Source organism: Salvia splendens, chromosome 22 (genome assembly GCF_004379255.2).
Source record: "Salvia splendens isolate huo1 chromosome 22, SspV2, whole genome shotgun sequence".
Lineage (NCBI taxonomy): Eukaryota > Viridiplantae > Streptophyta > Magnoliopsida > Lamiales > Lamiaceae > Salvia > Salvia splendens.
This window is the reverse complement of record NC_056053.1, coordinates 20,446,604-20,468,886: the sequence shown is the minus strand read 5'-3', so window position 1 is coordinate 20,468,886 and position 22,283 is coordinate 20,446,604. Positions and strand designations below refer to the sequence as shown.

The following is a 22,283-nucleotide window of genomic DNA, read 5'->3' as shown; positions in this document are numbered from 1 at the left end:
ACTCCACGAGTGTAGGATGCATCACTTGTTGTGATGCTTCATGTCAAGAAGCATGGCGTTAATTTGTGTTGCATTTTAGCCTAACTCCACTCCCTTTTTGAAAAAGGGAAAAAAAGCAAAAGAAAATCTGTTTCTGCTAATAAAGTAGCACATGTTCTTCTCAAAAGAGATTTTCTTTACATAATAAAGCAAGAGAAGCATATGCTTTGCTTGCTGCTTATACAACCTCGCTCTATTTGACTATTCTCTTCACAAAATCTACCAACTTTTTAAGCAATTAGATCGTGTACAAGTTGACTTTGTTTGTCTCATTGAAGCATAAACTGGGACAGTACACAAGGAGCTATGCTGAGCAAATCTATTTATTAATTTTTGATGCATACAATGAATATAAATAAATTCTAATTAGATCATTAAACATCAAGGGGTGGTTTCACGGTCAACAGTAGTTGAGGAGACCTCACTGAGAACACTCGAATCAGATGAGGACGACGACGAAGAGGACGAGCACGAATCCGCATCACTCATCTCAAAATGGTCCCATCTCTGCTGCAAACCATCATCTTTCAAACTCCTTCTCTTCATGAAAACATGGCACAAAACCCATTTCCCTATTTGTTTCTGGCCACCCTGCAGCAACACAAGCAAGTGATAGACATGTTACAAAAATATCCAGATTAGGGAGTAGTTCCATTGAGAAATTTGTTAAAATTAGAATGCTGAATCAGTTCATTGATACAGTAATATCAGTTGACCTTATAAAACATATCAATTCCTGATATTAAGTCAGAATCTGATATGTTTTGCGATGCGATGCCAACCGATAGTAATGTATTTGCAAACTGGTATGGTTCTAAGACAACATATAATTATAGGTCACCTGAGACAGTCTCTTGTGGAGGATATTACATCCGATGTTTTCGGACAAGACAATGCAGTACACATGCACGAACCAATCCGTACGGATGGCTCCCGGATGCTTCCCCTGGTAGAACACTAGGGTCCTCCTGGTCCCAACTATAGGAGTCCTTTTCGAGCACACGATCCGTTTATCCAAACCCGCCACCTTCCAAAAACCACCGCAGCCTCTACCACCGCAGCTTCGAAGATCCAGCTCCATGCTCGCAAAGAAATACCTATCCCTCTCCGAATCACCTACACATGAAAATTCACAATAAGCTTCAAAAGCTCAATTTTTTATTTATTTATTTATAATAAAAAAAGTGGTGAAAAATGGAAACCTGGTAGGTTGGAGGGGTGGAAAGCGAAGACGTCGAGTTCAGGGATGACAGAGGCAGGGAGAGGAGAGGAGAAGATTTTACGGGCCAAGTACTGGAAGACGATCTCTTGATCGGTGGGCTGGAAGCGGAAGCCGGGAGGGAGCTTGCTTGCTCCATCTCTGATGAAGTTGAATTTGTCCATGGCTTGGAGATTGTGTGTGAGAGTAGTTGACTTGCATTGCATGGAGGGTTATTTATAGTTGCTGCGCCTAACTTTTTCTTCTATGCTCTTTTTCTCTTTAGGCAGCTGTGTGTTTAAGTAAAAGATTATGCGGTTCCCTCCCTTTTTCGGTTTTTCCCTTCTTTTCATTTTCTGCTGGCTTGATTATTAAGATTTCTGCTTACTTCAAAAGGTATATTCTCTAATTCTTGATTTATTATGTAACGTACAATTACTCAAAATCAATAATAATAATACTAACAATACATAAGTTTTTATATGATTCCTATAAAAGTGATAAACATTATAATGCATGACATATTCGAGAATTTAAAATATGAAATGATTGTGTGTAATGTGCTTTAAGTTGTTTAGACTATATATATCATATCTAAATCGCCATAATTTCCCACGTTATTTTCTTCGTGAAGAAGAATACTCCATGTATAATAAGTGTGTTTGCTTAGCTTATACAAATAGTACTAATAAGGTTAGATTCTTATTTAATCTATTCAACTCATAATAAATATTAGCCACTCCCTAATTGTTTTTGGAAATGCTACTAAACTAGTGTTTCTATTGAACGCAATTAACATATAGTAAACTTTAGGTAAAATAAACATAGAGGTTTTATCATATAAATGCAATGCATAATCATTACTCAAACTAAATCACTCTGGTTGACGATACAATAATGAGGAGCACTATAAATTATTGACTTGAGAATATAAAAGAGGAAAATAAATGGATGAATTTTTTAAAAATATTAATAAAATGAATTTGTTTTAATTTAAATGACATTTTCATCATCAAACATGCACTTATCAGCGTAAAGAAACACAAACTACAGAATAATTTATTTAATTTGTTATAGCAGACACAAACTAATTAGTAATTGTTATGAATGATTAATTTTCCCAAATAATTATTGTATTTAATCTAGTAGTACAATTAGCTAGTTCTAGTGCGTGGAGTTATAATTTGACATGATTAGCTTTATTTTCAATCACTTTGATTATTATGGATATCTGACATCTAAAGTTCACTGTTGTGCCTCTTTAATTAGGTGAGAACGTGAGATCCACTAAATAGAGGGACATATTATGTCTAATTTCGTTGGTTTATTTTGAAAATTATGGGAGTTGAATGAAAACATATATATATATATATATATATATATATATATATATATATATATATATATATATATATATATAAAAGGCTAAAACTTTTATAGTGAAAAAGTAAGAAAACCTAAAAAGCAGAAATAGTTGAAGAGGGGAATTGACTTGAAAATTGAAATGGTAATGGATATGTGCTTTGCTTCATTGAGAAGATGTTACTTTTGTTTGCTACATTTTCTATTGTTCCTAAAAAAAGTCATAAAGTCAGCTCACGGGTGACGCAAAAGCAAACATATAGCTTATGGCTTGTGGTTTATTTGGTACTACAAAATTGGTGCCCCATTTTGATTACTATAATAATTTATCAAATGTAGGCAGAAGTGTTGGAATTGCACATTAGTAAGTAGATATGTAATAGTTTAATCAAATTTATATCTAAATTTCTTAATATTTAATCTATGTAAGGATTTTATCTATGTTTTCTTACTTGTGGGATTTAACTATGTCAGAACTTCTTAAACATTCCATCCATGTCCAAGTTCCATCTTCATGGAATATTGGTTCATTAATGAGGACAGAGTGACTGAAATTTGAATTGATTTAAGCAAAACTTATTTGTCAAGTTTGTATGTTAATTTATTGTACTAATAATGACTCTATTAGTATCTGTACTAGCTAAATACTATCTTCACATGTTACTCCATGTTACAGACGTTCTCCGCAACGTGTCTGATTAACTGACTTCTCGTGAGTTTTGCGATCAATCCTCCGACTATGCTCGAAGAACAGAGCACGATATTGCTGTTCACAGACGTTTTCCGTGAGACAGCAAGAGAGAGCGTAAAAATTGTTCTTGTTGCACAAGTTAGGTTTAGGTAAAATATTTCATTAAAATTATGGTCAATGAAATACCTTATTTATATGACTAAGGACCCTAGGGCGGTTCGACCTAGCCTAGACGTTCGGGAAAGAAGCACAAAGAAAACCCGGACGGGGCTTATAGTTTTCGGCCCAACACAACAGAATTAAAATAATGTCTCAAAACAAAATATTCTAAATAATCAAAAGTAAAAGGAAATAAGTAATTAAGTAAACTCCTGCGCCATCAGTTCTTGTATCTGTTTGGTGGCTTCAAACTATCCCTCGGCCTCAATGTTCGCGTGGCAGTGGCGTTGCTCATGTTGGGCTCGTCCGCTGCCTCGCTTGCATCTGGTATGTCCTCCGAACTGCTGTCATTCTCCGTCTCGCCTGCTATGTTATCGGTTGAATCAGTAAGGTTCGTATCACTCCATTGACCACATTATTTGCTCGATAGTTGCGATGAATCGTGTTCGTTGTTGATGATTTTTGGTACATCTTCCCAAAATTTGTCAACATCTCCCATCATGTGTGTGGTAGCTTACATTCTTGGAAAATGATATGAGTATTAGTGTATTACACTCATCAACTTTCATTCACCTGATCGAATCATTCTTCTCCCATTTTTCTTTTAGGGATTGATAAAGGTCTTTACCGTAAAGATAATCATTAATCAGCTTCTTTCAAAAATCAAAATTCGATCCATTAAACTTCTCAATCAAAATCTTTTCATCGTCCATCATCGTCATAATTGCTCCATCCAAACCCAAAACTAATCAATACCAATTGCTGAAAAATAAAACACATAAAATACCAAATAAATAAATAAAAACATTAAAATTTATTACTCAATTCTGTCTTTTGCAATTATATTTATAGAGAATATAATGCATACTATTATAAAATACGCACAAGTGCTCTTAGGTAAAATTGATTTGGAATTGTGTTGTCATTACACTTTATGTGGACACACCAAGATGGCAAAAATAATAATTTTTAAATAAAATAATAAATATTTGTATTGTATTGTATTGTTATTTCATATTCTTTGTTTAATTATTAGAAAATTAACAAATATTTGGAATGGACTTTTAATCGATACTTAGTGGTACTAGAGTACTATACTTTTAATTTATATAGATTTTGTAACTTTATATTAATTCTGCGTATATTTTGAAATTTTCTGTGTGTGTATTCGGTGTGCAGTGTGTTTCGTGTGTTGTGAATGTATTGAGTGTGCAATCTGTTATACGTGCGTGTTCATGTATGTTTTTTTTTGTGTTTCTATTATGTGTGTGCACATATGCTGTGTATGTTTGGAAGGTAGTACCTAATTTAATAAATATGGACGGAGTATAATTTAAAATAATTATTTAAATTATAAAGTTTGAAATAAAAACTTAAATTTCAAATTCAAACATTTTTATTTTATCAAGTGAAATGTAAACTAATGTTGTCCATATATACAATTGATCCTTATGGACCGAATCCAACTTTGGGCGTGATACCGCATAATATATGGGCCCAAGCCCATTTTACTTAAGCAAGTTCTTAGTTTTGACGTTTGGTTGAAGAGGGGTTTTAGGCTCTGTTAGGGTTTTGATTTCATTTCGAATTCCCAAAATTACATCTTCTCCCACGGACAAACTCGAGTAATTTATCGATGGATCCTTCGGCATTGAATTCCCCCGAGTTGCAGAACCTTCTAGCTGTAAGTCCTTAATTTATTGAATAATTTCAGTTCTATATCCATGCGCGTCATTTTCAATCACCAATGCTAAAATTCAAATGTTCTATCTCATTTTAAGTTTCGTATAACGGGAGCTGTTCCACTCCATTGAAAATCATTTTTAGGGAACAGTTATCTGACGTCTTGATAAGAGAAGGATTTGATTTCACAAGGATTGGGTAGATTTTAGTGCGTTTCAATGTTTGGGTCTACCGTGTAAGCGCTAGTTTTTGGTTGCACATTAGGAAATCGTTTGGTAGCTATGTTATTTTTCGACTAGACATGATACAAATAGTACTCCATCCGTCCCGCATTAACTGTCACACTTGCATTTCTACGCTCGTTTTGTAAAAATGATAGTAAATAGTTAAAGTAGAAAAATAGTAAAGTAAAAGAGAATAATGTAAAGAACTTCTCTATCTTATTCTCTCTCTTATTTTACTATTTCTCGACTTTAACTATTTATTATCATTTTTACAAAACGAGTGCAGAAACGCAAGTGTGACAGTAAATGCGGGATGGAGGATGTAATAGATATCATAGTTTCGATTAGTTAATTTATATTGATTGGGTGTTTGGTATCTAAGGATGATTGTGAGATATTTCAGCCATATGATTCTTAGATTCTTGACAGGCTTCTTGGTGCCGGTGGGAAGGTTGCATTATTTAAAGCTGTGTTTAAAATTTAATTGCATGTACGTACCAGTTAGGCCTTGCTTTGTTATTCATTCAAGATTATGTAATGGTAGCAATAAGGTTTAGTATATAGTAAGTGCCCCAGAATTTGCATAACAGTAGTCTTGCTTGATTTGACCTATTTGTTGATTGCTTCACAGACCATCTAAACTCAGTTATTGAATATTTTCAGCAAGAAAAAGAAAAGGCCATGATTAGTGAGATGATCTCAAAGCTTACATCTTCTTGCTGGGACAAATGCATCACAGGCAGTCCCGGAAGCAAGTTCAGTTCCAGTGAAGCTAATTGTCTCACAAACTGTGCTCAACGTTACATGGATATGAGTCTCGTCATCATGAAGCGTCTTCATCAGTGAAATTTAGTTTAATCTTTCATTTTGATTTAAAAGAGCCCTTTTGTTACTTATCTTGATGATCTGTACCTTAAATGGTTATACTTCAGTTACTGTCTCTTTTAAGAGCATGTTTCTTATAAGGTTCTATTCTGCCATTGACAATTTTTGTTTATTACTATAAAAATTGAAAATTGAAAAGCAAGTTGAGTTTCCTTGATTGTATCAGTGACTACCACTAACTTGTAGTTGTAGGTATTATTTTCCTGGGGATGGATTATGGTTCGAATTGAATGCTACTATTAGACAAAAAATGTGGATTATCAATTCTTGTTTCTTGTATACATGATTTTGGTTCACAAATCTAAGCCATACCTCCATCCACTGTTTATCAATCTTGTCCATTTCTACTTGATTTATTTGGTATGCTTCCATCACATGAATTTAATTTGGTGTTTATAATTGGATCATGTATTTTACTAGCAACTGCTAATTTCATCTAAAGAAATTACATGACACTTTTTGTCTTTTAAGGATGTCACAAATAAAAACAATATAAAAATGGAGCCAAAAAAATAGAACTAAGGTCCTACCGGGAGTCGAACCCAGGTCGCTGGATTCAAAGTCCAGAGTGCTAACCACTACACCATAGAACCTTGTTGTTGTTAGGTACACTTTAAAATATTTATTAATATTGGATACTAATATCAAGATTGTTTAATTATCAAAACGGAAAAAAAATAAAGGAAACCGATATGAATTAAATTTTGATTAATTACAATATACAAATAATGTCCTAGTATATTAAAACTAGACAATACATTATTCCCTACGTAGAAATTTTGATTTGGATCACCAGTACTTTTCCAAAATGAAAAAAGAAGGAAAAATAAGAACGACATCACAAAAATAATATATACTCCATCCCCTAAGTTACTTTAGTCATATTCCTTTTTAGGTTGTCTCAAATTACTTGAGTCATTTATCTTTTAAATTATAAACAAACATCAAATCTCACTTATTTTATTCTTTCTTTTACTTTTTTATATTACTTTATTCTCTCCGCTACTTTATTTTATCTTAATTTAACTTACTAAACACCACTTTCTTAAATTACGTGTCGAAAAAACACATCACGTAACGTGGGACGGAGGGAGTATAATAACCTAGGATAACTGAAGATCTTACCTTACACATACACCCTCACTAATTTATACGTTGAGACAAGCTTCTCATCAGCAAATCAAGACTAATCAACTCAACATAATTGTTTATATTATTATAGGTATGTCAATTAACTAATGGAATATCTTATACTCATACAACCAAAAGCCCATAGACAAATTAAAGCAATATGTATAAAATAATTATTACTATTATTGCTATTGTAAATGAGTGTATTCCAACAAACGTTAATACACCTATAATATTCTTAGTTATTTTGAATTATAAGGACGGATTAGTAATTTAATATATAGGTTAGAATCATCTTCATATTTATTTATAAATTTTTTTATATTAGTAGATGAATTGCTTTGCCAAGACTATCTCGACCTTGAACTACCTTGGCCTTCTTTTCTACTTCGATTCCCCTTCCCCCACCCTGGAATCACTTCACTTTGGTGCCCTCAAAATTATGAAAATATGTAAATCTCTTTTAAATTTATAACTTGTGCAGATGTTGGAACTTGGATGTACCATTTAGATAATTCATAAAAGGAGGGGAAAAGAAGGGGTTAATTTCCTATAAACCCAAAAATTATACGGAAAATTTTGATTTCTAATCCTAGATAAAAATAATGAACTCTCTTGGAATTTGACATGAGTTCCAAATGTCGTGCACAATAAGTCCATTTCTGGAATCTGGTGGGTGATATGTAGGTATTGATATAGAGCTCTAGATGTTAAATTTCTAGTGTTACCCAATGTGCTGGATTTTGTTCATCGAAACTCTAGTTAGAAAATTGTTAGTAATAGTTATTGTCACAAAACGCTATCTTTTCTTTTTGGCTTAGAATTTGATTTAGAAAGTTATTATTGTAAACTATCCACAATTCCATTTTATTTCTCAAATTCTGGAGAATCGTATTATTGATCAATGAAATTTGGACTCGCATCAAATTTTAAAATCACACAAAAGAATTAGTAGAGTATAATGATTTATAGCACCGAAAAAAACAATAGTATAGTGATTCACACCATTTAACAGATAATGTGCTACTTCCACTATTAGTTCAATCTATTAACATGATTACAAACTCTGGATTTTTTCTGAAATCTTATTATACCATAATATCCTTCCTCATTTTACTTTTTAGGATGATTTAGTATTTCAATGTATATATATGTTATAATCATTCTTTCCTAGCTATCCATCAGCCTAGTACATTTAGTCAATTGTAAATTTCTAACGAGTTAATTTCGTAAATGAACCAAATGTAATTAGGCTGAATATTCACAAGATAAAAAATGACTTGGTTATATTGTATAATTATTCGCCGCTACTGCAATAAACCTCTAAAAATTGATTGGCGCAAATCATTTTCTAAATTGAATTATTAGTGGGGCCTGACGGAGGCCAATAGTACTTGTTTAATTAAAATTTAAAACTCCACTATACTCTATATGGGCCAAAAACATGACAAATATGAGATAATAGAGTCGATTGTAGATACCTGAATGGATAAAGTATTCTTTAAAATACCTACAAATGTACTTTACATTATTTGTTTGGTATCTAATCAGTTTCTATAACATTAAACTGTACACTATATTCCATAGTGGTGTAGGCGTCGCAATGCTACAGATTGTCCTAACTTTTCTCGGGAAATGAAATAATCAAAATCAAGGAATTGGAAAATTGGTTTGATTTGGGGTTTGATTTTGATCTATAGCTAGTATCAAGCCTAATCGTCGTATTTAATAGTTTTAGCAAATCAATGAATTGTAGTACTATATTAATATATTATATATACTCCCTCCATCCCCGGCTAAGATGACACATTCCTTGGCCGACACATGATTTTATGAGTTATTGGTTAATGTGTTTAATTCATTAAAATGGTGAGTTGGCCGGCATATGATTTTATGAGTTATTGATTAATATATTTAATTTATGAAAATGGTGAGTTATCTTAAATGAGATGGAGGGAGTAGTCGGTATTCAAAATGGAACAAAACTAAGTTGTATGAATACACTTTGTTGCGATTTGGTTCGCGGTTAACATATTAGTATATTCTTTTATTTACCAGCATTTTAGTAATAAAAAAAATGAATACATAAGACCCTCAAAAAACTGGAACACATGAAACTGTCTTATTAAGATCCATCTTATTAAGATCCATACAAAACATCTCGCAATAAAATTGCATTTCAAAACATCAATCCCGGTTAGAATTTAAGAAGAAGTGACTTCTTTAGCGTCTAAAAATTTAGATGAGAGGGAAGGATTGAGAGCTCAAAAAGATATGACTGATAAGGTGAGCTTTGCTTGAGTTATTGAAGGTCTATCTTTGTTGTGACAGACTTAATTGTACATGTGTGAATTATTTTTTAATAACTTAAACCAAACCATATTTCTTTAACCATTAACTAAATCATTACGATTTAATAGATTTTTATTACGCTTTTAAACTAAATTGTAAATACCCACAATTCCATCCAATTTACAAACTGTTGGTTTGCAATTAATTGAGCATGCGAGTTCTTTACTCTAATATTTAAATTGCAATTAATAAAATAAAGTGATAAAACTATTGAGTTCGCGTTCCCTATAATGCTATTACATGAATTTAAAAGGAAGGAAATCGTTTATTCTACTTTTTTTTCGCTTAAATTCAGTAAAACAATACGACCATTCCTGCGAATTATGAAACATAGTGCTGAAGAAAAAACCGTCTTTTATCAGCCACCAGTATTATTTAGATGCGTACTCAGTTGGTTTGAGTCTCGTAGCATGTAGTGTGAGAGTAACATTTATCATGCCCATCATGGGCTTGGAGGGTAACCTCCCCCTTTTCTGAGTACTATGCTACTATCTAACGTACTAAAATAACCAAATGATTCCACTATTATAGAATAAGAGAAGTATTTGATTTAGAGCATGAATAACGCGACGAGCCGGGCTGCAAATCGAGAGTCCTGGCCCGTCCTGCGCGTTGGAGGAGGAGGCGTCACTGCCCAGGCCGGTCCCGGGGCCGCGTTCCCGGCCTGGTGACCGTCCCGCGGCCCGGCCTGGGCGCGCGTTGGAGCTTCCGGGGCGACGAGCCGGGCCGCTACTGTTCATTAATTTTAAATTTTTTTTTTGCATTTTTAAGTAGAAGAAGAAGAAGAAGAAGAAGGGGGAGAGGGGGAAGAAGGAGGAAGAGGAGGAAGAAGGAGATGAAGAGGGGCGACGTTTTTTTTCATCAATTTTAATTTTTTTAATTTTTTTTTTGCATTTTTAAGAAGAAGAAGAAGGGGGAGAGAGGGAAGGAAGAGGAAGAAGAAGGAGATGGAGAGGGGGAACGTGTTTTGCAGAATTTTAATATTTTTTTATTTTTTTTGCATTTTTTTTAATACTCTAATTTTTTGTATATTTTTTAAATTATAATTTATTATTTTTGTATTAAAAATAAATTTCTCGTGTTATAATTGCTCAACGTATTCTATTTTACGAGGAAAATAAGTTGGAGTTGTGAATAGTGTCATTTATTAGTTGCGGCTTGCAGGGTTAGAGCAGTTGGGGCCTGGACCGCAACTATAGGGGAATGATGACGTGGAGGGAATTTGGGGTCGGAAATGGGGACGAGGTTATTCATGCCCTTACATCCTCTCATAAGGAGTCCTTGGGGTTGGGATTCAAACTTTATGCCCCAATTATTAAGGGGTATATTTGGAATTGAATTGGGCCCCACAACTTTTTCCCAACCTTTGATAAGAAATCCAAAAATGGAAATTTTTCCCTTTTATTTCTTTAGCAATTTATTTTCTCAATATTTATATTTTGACATATATTCTCAGTGGCAACCATAGCTAACCTACCCATAAAATTGGCAGAGCCAAAAGAAAAAAAGCATGATTTGATCTGAAAGTTCTTACTTTTTACGAAGTTAACAAACTAAATACTGCTCCCATTAAGTTACTCTAACTGCTGTAACGAAACGTAATTTTCAATTTATAGTAGTATTAACCGTCTAATATACATTTAAATATTTAATTAAATAGGTTATTGTTATTTCTGTTCAGGGTGGAGACAGAAAATTAGTCTTAAGGAAAGCTAAAATCGAGTTTTTCGAAGGTGGGAAATGCTAAAAATTTAAAAATGTAAATAAAATAAAAAGTAAAAAAGAACTGGCTATAATAGAAATAATGCATCACTATCACAAATGTTGGAACTTTTAAAATACGAGGTAATTTCCACCCTATTAACTGGCACATGTTTTACTCATTTTTTTTCTTTTCTGGAGTGGTACATATTTATTTTACTATTCATTTGAAAATGTTCACATACATAAATGTTAAAATGACTGGTCATATTAAGAAACACTGAATTTTTTTCATTCAGGTAAAGTTTCAATTCACTGACCAAAAAAATAAAATTGTTTCATTTAAAAAGTATTCGACATAGTATTGTAATTTGTTTTTTCTTGGATCATCTGTGTTGGTGCAAGCCAATTGTATTTCCAAAACACTAATTAGTTTGAGATTTTTTTAGGGTGATTCAAAAATTAATCAGTTAGATTCTTACAATCGATTGCATAATCAGTCAATTGTAATGTTGAATTTGAGTTGACAACAAACTTAAACATGCAATATTCACTACAAAGTTTGGTATAGAATGAAATTTACATCGTGGGAGCATTTGGATGGGAAAATTAGACACCCCACGGTCAAGACGCAAGAATGTGTTATTTTGTTTTGTTTACTATATGATGAATGTAAAATTAAATAAAAACTGAGAAACGAATTTCAATTGCCAAAAATTAAAGGTGCCAGCAAAAATTAAATAAAAAATCTAATCAAATGACATAAACCACTATAACAAGATTAGCTTATATTAAACCATATCTGTAATATTTATATACTTCTTTAAAGCAAACTTCCTGTAACACTAGATGATCTTCAAATTTAGTAGCAAAACGACGCCTACCACTTGATAACTACTGATTTTATAATTTTATTAAGTTTATATAATTCACAATTAAGGATTGGGTTTTTGCTGAATCGGAGAACACATTCAAGGATAGATTCCCTTTTATAATTTGATTCATCTAAATATCTAATTGTTACGATAAAATTATAATATCTGCACAAAAAAGCTGCTTTTCTCTACAGAATATATCACTAGTTCTTTATTTTAAAATTAAATCAAAACATGATTTCTATGTATATAAATAGGTTGTCTAAGGATTCAGTAATGTCCACAAGATAAGCAAACTCAAAATCTGTTTTGAGCTTAATTTGAAATCAATACCAAAAATTTCTAGAAAAGAGATGGCAGATTTCTCAGGGCAATGGGCTTTGGCATTTGGACTACTTGGTAAAAAACCTAGTAACCTTTGTATTTTATATAATTATTATGTCTGAAAAGCCATTAAATTTACACACATGCATACATTTATTATTACTACTACTACGTACTATCAAGTGTAATTAATTGGATTATTTATTTCACTTTATAACATTTTGCAGGCAACATTGTGTCATTCATGGTGTTTCTTTCTCCAATGTAAGTTTAATAGACAACAATTGTTATTATTTGGGAATGATTAATATGTTGAATATTGATTAATGGTTGAATTGATACAGTCCAACATTCTATGCAATCTACAAGAAGAAAACAAGCGAAGGATATCAATCTATTCCTTATGTTGTGGCATTGTTTAGCTCAATGCTTTGGATTTTCTACGCATTTCTCAAGTCGTCCAATGCCACTCTTATCCTTACCATCAACGCCTTTGGCTGTTTCATCGAGACCATTTACGTTTGCTTCTATCTTTTCTACGCCCCAAAGAAGCTCAGGGTACGTAATTCTAACCCGCGCGCACACACACACTGCAAAACATCTTTTTCTTCTAATCTCTCCGATAATTAAACCAAAAGGTTATAATCATAATGCAGGTACAAACCCTAAAGATGATTGTGCTTCTGATAATTTGTGGATTTGGATTCATCGTTGCGTCGACTATTTTTCTGGTGAAGCCATCACAACGTGCCATGGTGGTTGGTTGGATCTGTCTGGTGTTCTCCTTGTGTGTGTTCGTTGCCCCATTGTGCATTCTGGTCAGCATATTAAATTCAATTGTTAATTACTATATATATGTAATATATATGAAATTATAAAATTAATCTGATGAGTTTGTATAAAATGATGTTTGCAGAGAAAGGTGATACAAACTAAGAGTGTTGAATACATGCCATTTCTACTATCACTATTCCTTACACTTAGCGCCGTCATGTGGTTTTTCTATGGCCTTTTAATCAAAGATTACAACGTTGCAGTAAGTTCATATATGTATATACATTGGGTTTTATTTTTCTAAAATGTAAAATATGATTAATTGTTTTTGTGTGTGTGTGTGTGTGTGTGTAGATTCCGAATGTGCTTGGTTTCAGCTTCGGGTTGATTCAGATGGGGCTTTACTTTAAGTACAAAAATGGGGAGAAAATGAACATAAAGCAGAAGCTTCAAGAAACCGTGCTAACTCAAATTGTAGTGTTGGAGGAGCCAAAAACTGAAGAGCAAATTATCAAATTTAACGAAACATTAGATTCACAGAATATTCGAGAAGCTTCTAAGAATGGTGAGATACATAATGATGAAGTTGAAGGGTCACATGATCAAAAATAAATAAAAGTGGATTTAGGTGTGATCTCAAGAGGAGTTTTATTGCATATCATATGTAATAATGTTATGAAGCTTTGCTAATTCTGCCATCTCTCCTGCAATTGTGACTTTGTGAGTGCAGCTAGCTACATCACTGTGGATGTTCAATGTTCATCATCACAATCTGTATGTGTAATTTGATCAATCAATGTTTGTATATTGGATGATAATTAAGCGCCTCAATCTTTAATATTTTGTTGTTATTGTTGAGTATATCACTTCAGCTAATCTTTGTATTTAATACTAGCTAGTAGTAGTTCATTATCATTGTGTCTAATCTTATGATTAAAGTTGGTATTCAAGTTATATGTGAACTATTGGCCTCAAAATTAAAAAAAAAAAGAAAAAAAGAGAAATTCATTAAGTGTATCATGTCTTATGATGAGAAATAAAGAATTGACACTTTTTCCCTTTTCTTTTTTGTTAAAAAGGCGAGCATACTATTACTCGATTAACAATAATCTCGTTCCTCCTACTTTTAACAAGATTAATTTTCTTGTCTATTCTTTAGATTTTGGACATGTAGACATTCTCGTGACCATGCCTTTTACTGGATTTTGTATTTTATACACTCAAAATTAGGTTGTTCGTGTAATAACTAATACTACACTTAATAGGGTACGTATATCATTCTACTCATGAATTAATTAGTAGCTAGGCCATTAGCTAGATTAGCTAATTCACAAAAGCAACACTTATCAAAGGTAAAAAAAAAATGATGCTCATTTCTAAGTATAGACACATTTGGGTGCTTTAGAAATTTAATTAATTAATTCCTAATGAGAACGATTAGCCCTATCTAGTTGCACATTAGGGTACTGGTGTGGCTATTTAATTTACTTAAACAGTGATTTTTTAATAATGATTTGCGCACTATATCAAATTACAAAGTACGAAAGAGCATATTCAAAGCACACTCGCAACGAAGTAGAGAATGAATATATTGCTAATTAAAAAATAAATAAAAGCTAAACAATGACATCATAATTAACGTTTTGCCATTATCTTGTGCTTTTCAGCTTCTATCTTTAATTTCCCTTTTTATAGTGGATATAATAGTATCCAAGTGAACAATTTTATTTCGTCTGCTTTCTCGGTTAATATGCTATTACTATCGATGTTTAAATTATTATATAGTAGTACTTATTTAGCTATTTATATTAAACTAATTAAGCTTAGGTTGTTTTTTTTTCTTTTTTTTTCTTTTTTTTTCAGGCTAGGTTGTTTCTCTGTACTAATGACTCGTAGTTAACATTATAAGATGCCCACAAAAATTTAGTCATTACTAATATATAAAAATAATAAATAAATAAATAAAGAAATAAAACTGATCATCTATTTGCAAGAGTTAAGATTCTCATTTAAGAGTTGTATTGAGCCAAAATGGCGGTAGCCAAACGGACGTGCATGCATGCATGTAAAAAATTGCTTATTAATTTTCTATCCCTAAATAATTGGAGATAGATGAACAGTAGATTTGATTTTATCCTGTTTTCCACTTTTAATTTGTAAAGTGGAAATTAGAAAAGGATAAATTGCTGAATGGCCTCAGCAGGTGTCCCATGGTTTATGTAAGCAGCCACTTGATGATCAGATGAATAATTAACAAAATGCATATGAGATAACATCAATCTACTCATTTCTATATAATATGTATATCATAGCAATCTTTCCCCCCTCCTACTTTGAGTTTTTATTCTTTTAAAATTGCTTTAAAGCCCAGGATATGGGTGTCATCTAATCTTCACAATGGAAAGTTTCTTCATTTTTCTCCATTATCTTACCTTTATTTACTTTTTCATATTTATTAATATGTATCCCTTCAATTCTCTCTCTCTCTCTAACAACACTTGATTATGTTATTATACAATATTTTGACATAAAAAAAATTAAGTGTACATGGGTGAGTGCTTAAAAATTAGCAATATATGTAATATTTAAATAGTTATTTTTGAAAAGTAAGATGCAAACTTCTTACAAAGTTTCGTTATCATTTTACGAGAATTATGTTTGAGGTCGATTAATATACTAATAAAGTTTCTAATAGTATTATTCGATATAGTAATTAAATGCAAATGAGAAGAAGCATCGATAAAAATAAAAAGGAAAGAAAATCATCTGAAAAAAGAAAAATATACTATTAATTAGGCTATAAACAATTTGCGGCACTAGACTTTATTCTTATTCGTCAAAATAAATACTTCATTATTTAATGGTCAATTGTTTAGTTATATGAGGAATTGATATTTCAGAATACAGAGAACAAAAGTCTTTTCATAATCGTATGACGTATCGAAATCCTTTTGAAATAAACAAATTATGACAAAAACAAGAGGAGTGAGGACTTAAAATTAAAAGGCCGAATAATGGGCTACTGGATTTCTAATCGATACAGGCCCAAAGTCGTATTTTTATAATTTAAGCCCAAACAGCAAGGCCATAGCTCAAATTACTCTACTAATTCTAATCGAGTTTTTAATAGTGGTACTTAAATTCCTTTCATCTAATCATCTTCACTCTATCAAATTATAAAAAAATGGGAAAATTCGAAAATAAATGTGAAATAAAATAGTACATCAAAATGCAAAGATTGAGCTAAGTTTCAAACCCCTAAACCTCTATTTGAGAGACTATAGTGGGTATTGTATTTTTATACAAACGTAATACGTATAAAATGCAAAAGATTGTAGTATATTTAATTATTTATTTAAGGATTAATACAGTATTAGATTTTCCGATTACAATTTGAACAGGAGAGATATTTTTACATCAAAAAGTGAAGGGGATTAATTTGAGATATCCTTATAATAATTTTAACAGCCTAGAATATTATAGTAGTATATCGGATTCGGCAACCCAAATTAGAGCATCCACATCCGTGCTCTTGCCAATGAGCACGGATGTGGGCCCGACCCCACTTTTACTCTATGCTCTTAGGCAAGAGCACAACACTCACATCCGTGCTCTTCCGCAAGGACAAGCACAAGGGTCCCACCATTCTATTATTCAATTTAAATAAAAACGTTTCCACAAAATTAAAATACATTAAAATTACCCGAAATAATATTACAAATTATAAAAAAAAATAAAACTAACATAATTAAAATCCTAAAAATTAAAAATTACGTAATTAAAATCCTAAAAATTAAAAATTACATAATGAAACTCCAAAAAAATAAAAATTACATAATTAAAATCCTAAAAATTAAAAATTACATAATGAAACTCCAAAAAAATAAAAATTACATAATTAAGCCTAAAAATACCCCCGTGGAATACTATTCATCCGGCTCTACCCCCAACGTTCTTTGGAGACCCCGTATCATCGCCACATGCGATCGAAGTTGCTCGGGGGTCATATTTGACCTATCGGCCAAATTGAGTTGGGCCAAAATCCCCCACAACGAGTTGGTGGGAGGGGGGGTTGAGGTGGCACAAAGGGTGCGGGAGCGGGGGCAGATGGAGTTGCGGCGCGACGGCGGTTGGCCGCCGCCTTCTTCCTTCCTTGTGGCCGGCGTTGGGAACCGCTCGGGCCGGTGTCGGGGCTACCCAAGTTAGCTCCGGCAAGTTGGCTAGTCACATCTTCGGAGCCGGCGTCGGATAGGGATACTGACCTCGACCGTTTGGAGGAGGAGCTAGAGGAGGATGATACGCCTCCCCTATACTTCGGATGCGACCGCGTCTTCTGCCAAATGTTGAGGTACTTGAACGGCTTGTAGTTGATGGATTGGTAGGTCGCCAACGCGGCACAAATGATGTCGACCTCGCTATGGCCGCTCCCCGCCGACCGCTCTTCCTGGAGGTAATCCCCCTGGAACTCTTAGATTTCTTCGTTGGCTTTGTATATGGCGTTGCGCACCATACTCTTGTTGCGCTCGATTGTTCCAGCCGGCCGGCTTTGATTGTACCGGCGACAGATGTGCCACCAATAATGGTCACCGGATTGGTTCGTGCCAACCTCCGGATCTTCAGAGATTGACAAGAACGTTTTGAACAATTGTTCCATCTCCCCCGGAGTGTACGGGGTGCGGACACCGCCAGTAGGAAGAGGAGGAGTTTAAGAGGGGCCGCTCCCTCCCGCTCTAGGCACGGATGGCTCGGGTGTCCACTCGTATTGCCCTTCGGGGGCATCTTGGTCGTCGATCGGGTAAGGCCGGTAGCCACCCGGAACTTGCGAACCTTGGGTTTGAGGAGGGGCCGAATATTCCATTTCCGGACTGGAAAACGGTTGTGAACCGAACCAATCGGGGTTCCAACCATGGGAGCCGGATGGGTGATCGCCGGAGCCGGACATTGTGTTGTTGTAAGAGTGAAAGAAAGATTGAGAATTGAGAATGGAAATGAGAGAATATAGATGAGAATTGTGTAGTTTGGTGGTGTGAATTTTTTGGTGTGGAAGTGAGGGTATTTATAGATGTAAATTTGTATTTTTGGGGAAAAAATTGAAAAATAAATTAAAAGTAGGTAGAAAACGGATATAATTTTTTGAGAAGTGGAAAAATATTTTTTTTTTATTTTTAATCGGATTTTTAAATTAAACTGTTGGGATTTTCGAGGTTGATCACTAAATTCTTTCTCATATAGTATTGATTTAAAAGCAAAATCATTAAGCTAAACTAATAAATTGAATATCAGAATTGTGTGTCAACGAGTGAATTCTTAAATTGTTAACTGATAAGGCTAATTTCATGCATGGGTCTAGGGATTTAATTCGTGATTTTACTAGGACTAACGCACGTTTTAAGCCAGGTGTGTGAAGGAATTCGCCAGGTCCAGGAAAGAAGACCAAAAAATCACAAGGTCGAGGAACTGGCGATTTAGTGAACGATTATGAAGAGAATTGCTCGACGGAGGAAGCTCCAGAGTTGAAGGGTAGAATAGGGATTTCTACGAAGACTCAAGGGCTATGTCCACATCTATAAAAGGCAGAAGCATGCAAGCTGGAGGGATCTTCTCGGGGGGAGACCTCACCACAGCCTGTTGCTTAGTTCACTTTCCCACACACACACTTGATACTAGTTTGAGGAGATCTCAGTTCGCACGTTCGGGTTTCATCTTAGCTTCGATATGGTGTAACACCGCTCTTGTTAGGAGCGAAGAAACAATTTATTTTCCGCTTTCCGTATTTTACTTACTCTGCCGAGCTTCGTTGTTCGAAGCTCGGTTCGCTGTTTTCACCGAATAGTTTCTGGTTTAAATGCAAGTTTGATTTTCCGTTATGGCGATTGTGTTGATTTCTGGTTTGATCGTTTCGCTTATTGAGATCTTGGAGTTTTAAATTGTCTGAGTTGGATGCGTTTCGCAGCTGTTTACTGAGTTATTGTAGGTTAATGGTCAGATCCGGGAGATTGGAGTTGGATTGTGGAAGAATTTTGGTTGGATTTGCTGGATTTGTTGGTTGTTGGGTTCGGATGTCTTGGATCCGGAGTGGATCAAGTATTCTGACGTGAATCTGAGTAGTTTCGATCTGATTTTCATGCTTAGTTTACGTGTTTTTCTTTCATTCCGTCTAGTGTACGCAGATCTGATGTGTTTCCGAGTTGCAGCAAGATAACGACGACCAAATCTCTATATTCTGTTCGAATCTCGCTTTTTGCTCTGTTTTGTTCATCTGCAAGTTTAATTCGGTTGAGAGGATGCATTTTGCTGCGAGCTAGCGTCAGAGTTTGTTAATCTGCAGTTCTTTCCGTACTTGCCATTTTTGGAATTATGGTCCCCACTTTCAGTCATATTCTGTTTAGCTAGATTAGGTAGTTGTTTACACTGTCTAGGAAGTGGTTATGTTTCTTGTTGTCGAAGTCTGAATTTACAAGTTTAACATGTCCTAGGTCTAGCATTTACATTTTCTGCCTAGGTCTAGAGTTAGTTTAAAATTCTCAACCCTTTTGTTGCGTGGCAGCAGCCATTTGTCTGTCCAAAGTCTCTGAGCACTACTTTGCGAGTCCATCTCTGTGGGATCGACCCCACTTCCCTATACTAATTCATAGTATTCGGGTTGAGGGATTTATATTTTTTTGAAGGGGAGTCGATGTGTGTCCAACGACCAAGCACTTTATGTTCTCTTAAGTTCCTAGACCTTGTGCTCTAGTGGATTTAAGGAGCGTGGTGTCTTGACCAAGCGCTTGCAGTGATCTATTTCTGTGCACACGTGTTAAAAAATCCTCGTTTCAAATGGCGCCGTTGCCGGGGATGGATGGCGTACTTTGTATTAGTGCCTAGAGTTTTTGGTGTGAATAATTTTAATTTACTTTTTCTTTCCGTTTTCTTTGTAGTACATGAGCAGGAGCTTCCACCGGAGTAACTCGTCTGGTTGGAAATACGGTCAGTTCGTTTGGAAGATCAAGGATACAACCTCCACCGTGACTACCAGATCAGGGTTCACGACGGGAGATCCGTTCCCGACTGAGTTTTTGAGTGACGAATCCTGGGAATCTTCAGGACGAACAGATCCGGAGTCCCCACCAGAATCGGAAACAGAGTCAGAAACAGGGGAGGAAGAGGAAGTTGAGATGGCACACGTAGCGGACCCAGATCCAGAAATAGGGTCACTAACGGCTCATCTCGATGGAGAGCCAGCACACGCAATAGTGATGAACCCACGTCAGAGATCTATTGAGATCAAAACGAATGTGTTAGGTGTCTTGCCAACATTTTCTGGGCGAAGGAGTGAATGCCCGTACGAGTTTTTGAACGAGTTTAGCAAGTTATGTGGCATTCAAAAGAGGCCTAATGATGCGACAGAGGAGGACTATCGCTTGCGCGCGATTCCTTTCACTCTAAAGGGGGAGGCAAATACATGGTTGTTGAGATTACCCCCGGATTCTATCCGCACCTGGAGGGACTTTAAATTGGAGTTCCTAGATTACTTCTTTCCATCCAACAAGACGAACGCTCTGAAGAAGGAGATAGTGGAATGCAAGCAGGATTACGATGAGTCATTGAGCCAATACTGGTCAAGGTTCAAGGGATTGCTGGACGCATGCCCGAATCATCGGATGATAGAGGCAGAGACCTACTCTCTGTTTTATGAAGGGGCAACTCCCGAGTCTAAGGATTTGATGAACTCCTCGAGCGGGGGGAATTTTACAAGAAAGAGAGGAAGTGAGGCAAGAGAGATTTTGGGAAGATTAATCGACGCCAAGAAGGCGTATGACAGTACGAGGAATGCTGTGAGAAGAGGCTCTGTGAATGCATTGAGGGAGCAGGAGGATGACAAAGTTGAAGCAAGGATTGATAGGCTGGAGAAAGCCTTGCTGAATGCTATCGAAAAAACTAATACAGCCGCACCAAAGGAAACGGCTAAGTTGTTAGGTCCAGTAGATAATCAACTCCAGCAATATTACGGACCTCAGGAAGGTGATTACCAGGCCCAGGCGAACGCGATGGGAAGTTGGAATCCTGATGGAAGTTGGAACCAAGGAAGACAAAGAGATGCACCCTGGAGGAATCACCCGAACTTTAGATGGTCTGAAAACGAGCAAAGCCAGCCAGCACCCCAACTGAGTATACAGTCCGCACCATAGCCCGAGAGGCAGGGTAACTGGAGAAATCATGAGGGGCAAGGAAATTGGAACAACCGTAATCAAGGAGATCACTCGACCTGGGGAAACAAGAATCAAAATTATCAAGGGAATTCTTATGTACCACCACATCAAAGGAATTTCCAAGCACCTTACCCAGGTCAAGGAAGTAATTTCAACAACAATCCAGGAGGTCAAGGGCACATTCGCCCAGGCCAAGGAAGTGGAACAAACCAAAATATAGGGCCAGGCCCTAGTCAGCCAAGCTCTAGACCAAGGAACCTTGATGAGATGGTTCACGACCTCGTTAGTTCCCAGCAGCACATTCAGAACAATTTACAGTCGAACAATGATGTGGTCCACAAGCTTCAGGATGCGCAGCAAGAACAGAAGGCGGCAATGGATATGTTGGCCAAACAGTTGTCTCAAATAGCTACTTCCTTGAGTGATATGCGGGGAAACGAGGGCAAGATTCCTGCATCGGTAAGACCACCTGACAAAGCCAATATTAGCCAGATCACACTGAGATCTGGGAAGGAGTACGAAGGGCCGGTCATGAGGTACAGAGAGGTCACGACCCCCATTAAGGATAAGGAAACAGAGGAAAAAACCACTGAATCAAGAAACTCGGTTGAAAGCAACCCTGCAGTTAGAGATGAACTTCAGGCAGGAGATATAGAGAAACGGCTGCCCAGGACAATCGAACCATTTTTCCTA

The 22,283-nt window shown here is 35.2% G+C and overlaps 3 protein-coding genes and 1 non-coding gene across 4 annotated transcripts; 2 read left to right on the top strand and 2 right to left on the bottom strand.

The window, feature by feature from the left end:
- Nucleotides 1-221: 221 nt before the first annotated feature.
- Nucleotides 222-1,445, bottom strand: LOC121785990 (NAC domain-containing protein 83-like). The gene is made up of 3 exons (XM_042184493.1): nucleotides 1,242-1,445; nucleotides 881-1,155; nucleotides 222-630 (listed from the first exon to the last, which is right to left on the bottom strand). The coding sequence occupies exons 1-3, from the start codon at nucleotides 1,420-1,422 to the stop codon at nucleotides 421-423; spliced, it is 666 nt and encodes a 221-aa protein (XP_042040427.1). The 5' UTR covers nucleotides 1,423-1,445; the 3' UTR covers nucleotides 222-420.
- Nucleotides 1,446-4,942: 3,497 nt separating this feature from the next.
- LOC121786285 (mitochondrial import inner membrane translocase subunit TIM8-like) lies at nucleotides 4,943-6,401 on the top strand. Its single transcript, XM_042184889.1, has 2 exons — nucleotides 4,943-5,133; nucleotides 6,020-6,401. The coding sequence occupies exons 1-2, from the start codon at nucleotides 5,086-5,088 to the stop codon at nucleotides 6,200-6,202; spliced, it is 231 nt and encodes a 76-aa protein (XP_042040823.1). The 5' UTR covers nucleotides 4,943-5,085; the 3' UTR covers nucleotides 6,203-6,401.
- Nucleotides 6,402-6,762: 361 nt separating this feature from the next.
- On the bottom strand, nucleotides 6,763-6,834 carry TRNAQ-UUG. Its single transcript has one exon. It is a non-coding gene; the product is annotated as a tRNA-Gln (tRNA).
- Nucleotides 6,835-12,604: 5,770 nt separating this feature from the next.
- Nucleotides 12,605-14,122, top strand: LOC121786510 (bidirectional sugar transporter SWEET13-like). The gene is made up of 6 exons (XM_042185146.1): nucleotides 12,605-12,699; nucleotides 12,852-12,888; nucleotides 12,969-13,182; nucleotides 13,281-13,442; nucleotides 13,541-13,660; nucleotides 13,753-14,122. The coding sequence occupies exons 1-6, from the start codon at nucleotides 12,654-12,656 to the stop codon at nucleotides 14,008-14,010; spliced, it is 837 nt and encodes a 278-aa protein (XP_042041080.1). The 5' UTR covers nucleotides 12,605-12,653; the 3' UTR covers nucleotides 14,011-14,122.
- Nucleotides 14,123-22,283: the final 8,161 nt, after the last annotated feature.

What these genes read in the sequence shown, in the direction of transcription:
- LOC121785990 (XM_042184493.1), bottom strand. Translation starts at nt 1,422, where the DNA reads ATGGACAAATTCAACTTCATCAGAGATGGAGCAAGCAAGCTCCCTCCC. An exon ending in CCACCCCTCCAACCTACCAG is followed by an intron (nt 1,156 to 1,241) that starts GTTTCCATTTTT and finishes TTTCATGTGTAG; the next exon opens with GTGATTCGGAGAGGGATAGG. An exon ending in TCCACAAGAGACTGTCTCAG is followed by an intron (nt 631 to 880) that starts GTGACCTATAAT and finishes GTGTTGCTGCAG; the next exon opens with GGTGGCCAGAAACAAATAGG.
- LOC121786285 (XM_042184889.1), top strand. Translation starts at nt 5,086, where the DNA reads ATGGATCCTTCGGCATTGAATTCCCCCGAGTTGCAGAACCTTCTAGCT. An exon ending in AGTTGCAGAACCTTCTAGCT is followed by an intron (nt 5,134 to 6,019) that starts GTAAGTCCTTAA and finishes GAATATTTTCAG; the next exon opens with CAAGAAAAAGAAAAGGCCAT.
- LOC121786510 (XM_042185146.1), top strand. Translation starts at nt 12,654, where the DNA reads ATGGCAGATTTCTCAGGGCAATGGGCTTTGGCATTTGGACTACTTG. An exon ending in ACGCCCCAAAGAAGCTCAGG is followed by an intron (nt 13,183 to 13,280) that starts GTACGTAATTCT and finishes ATCATAATGCAG; the next exon opens with GTACAAACCCTAAAGATGAT. An exon ending in TTGCCCCATTGTGCATTCTG is followed by an intron (nt 13,443 to 13,540) that starts GTCAGCATATTA and finishes TGATGTTTGCAG; the next exon opens with AGAAAGGTGATACAAACTAA.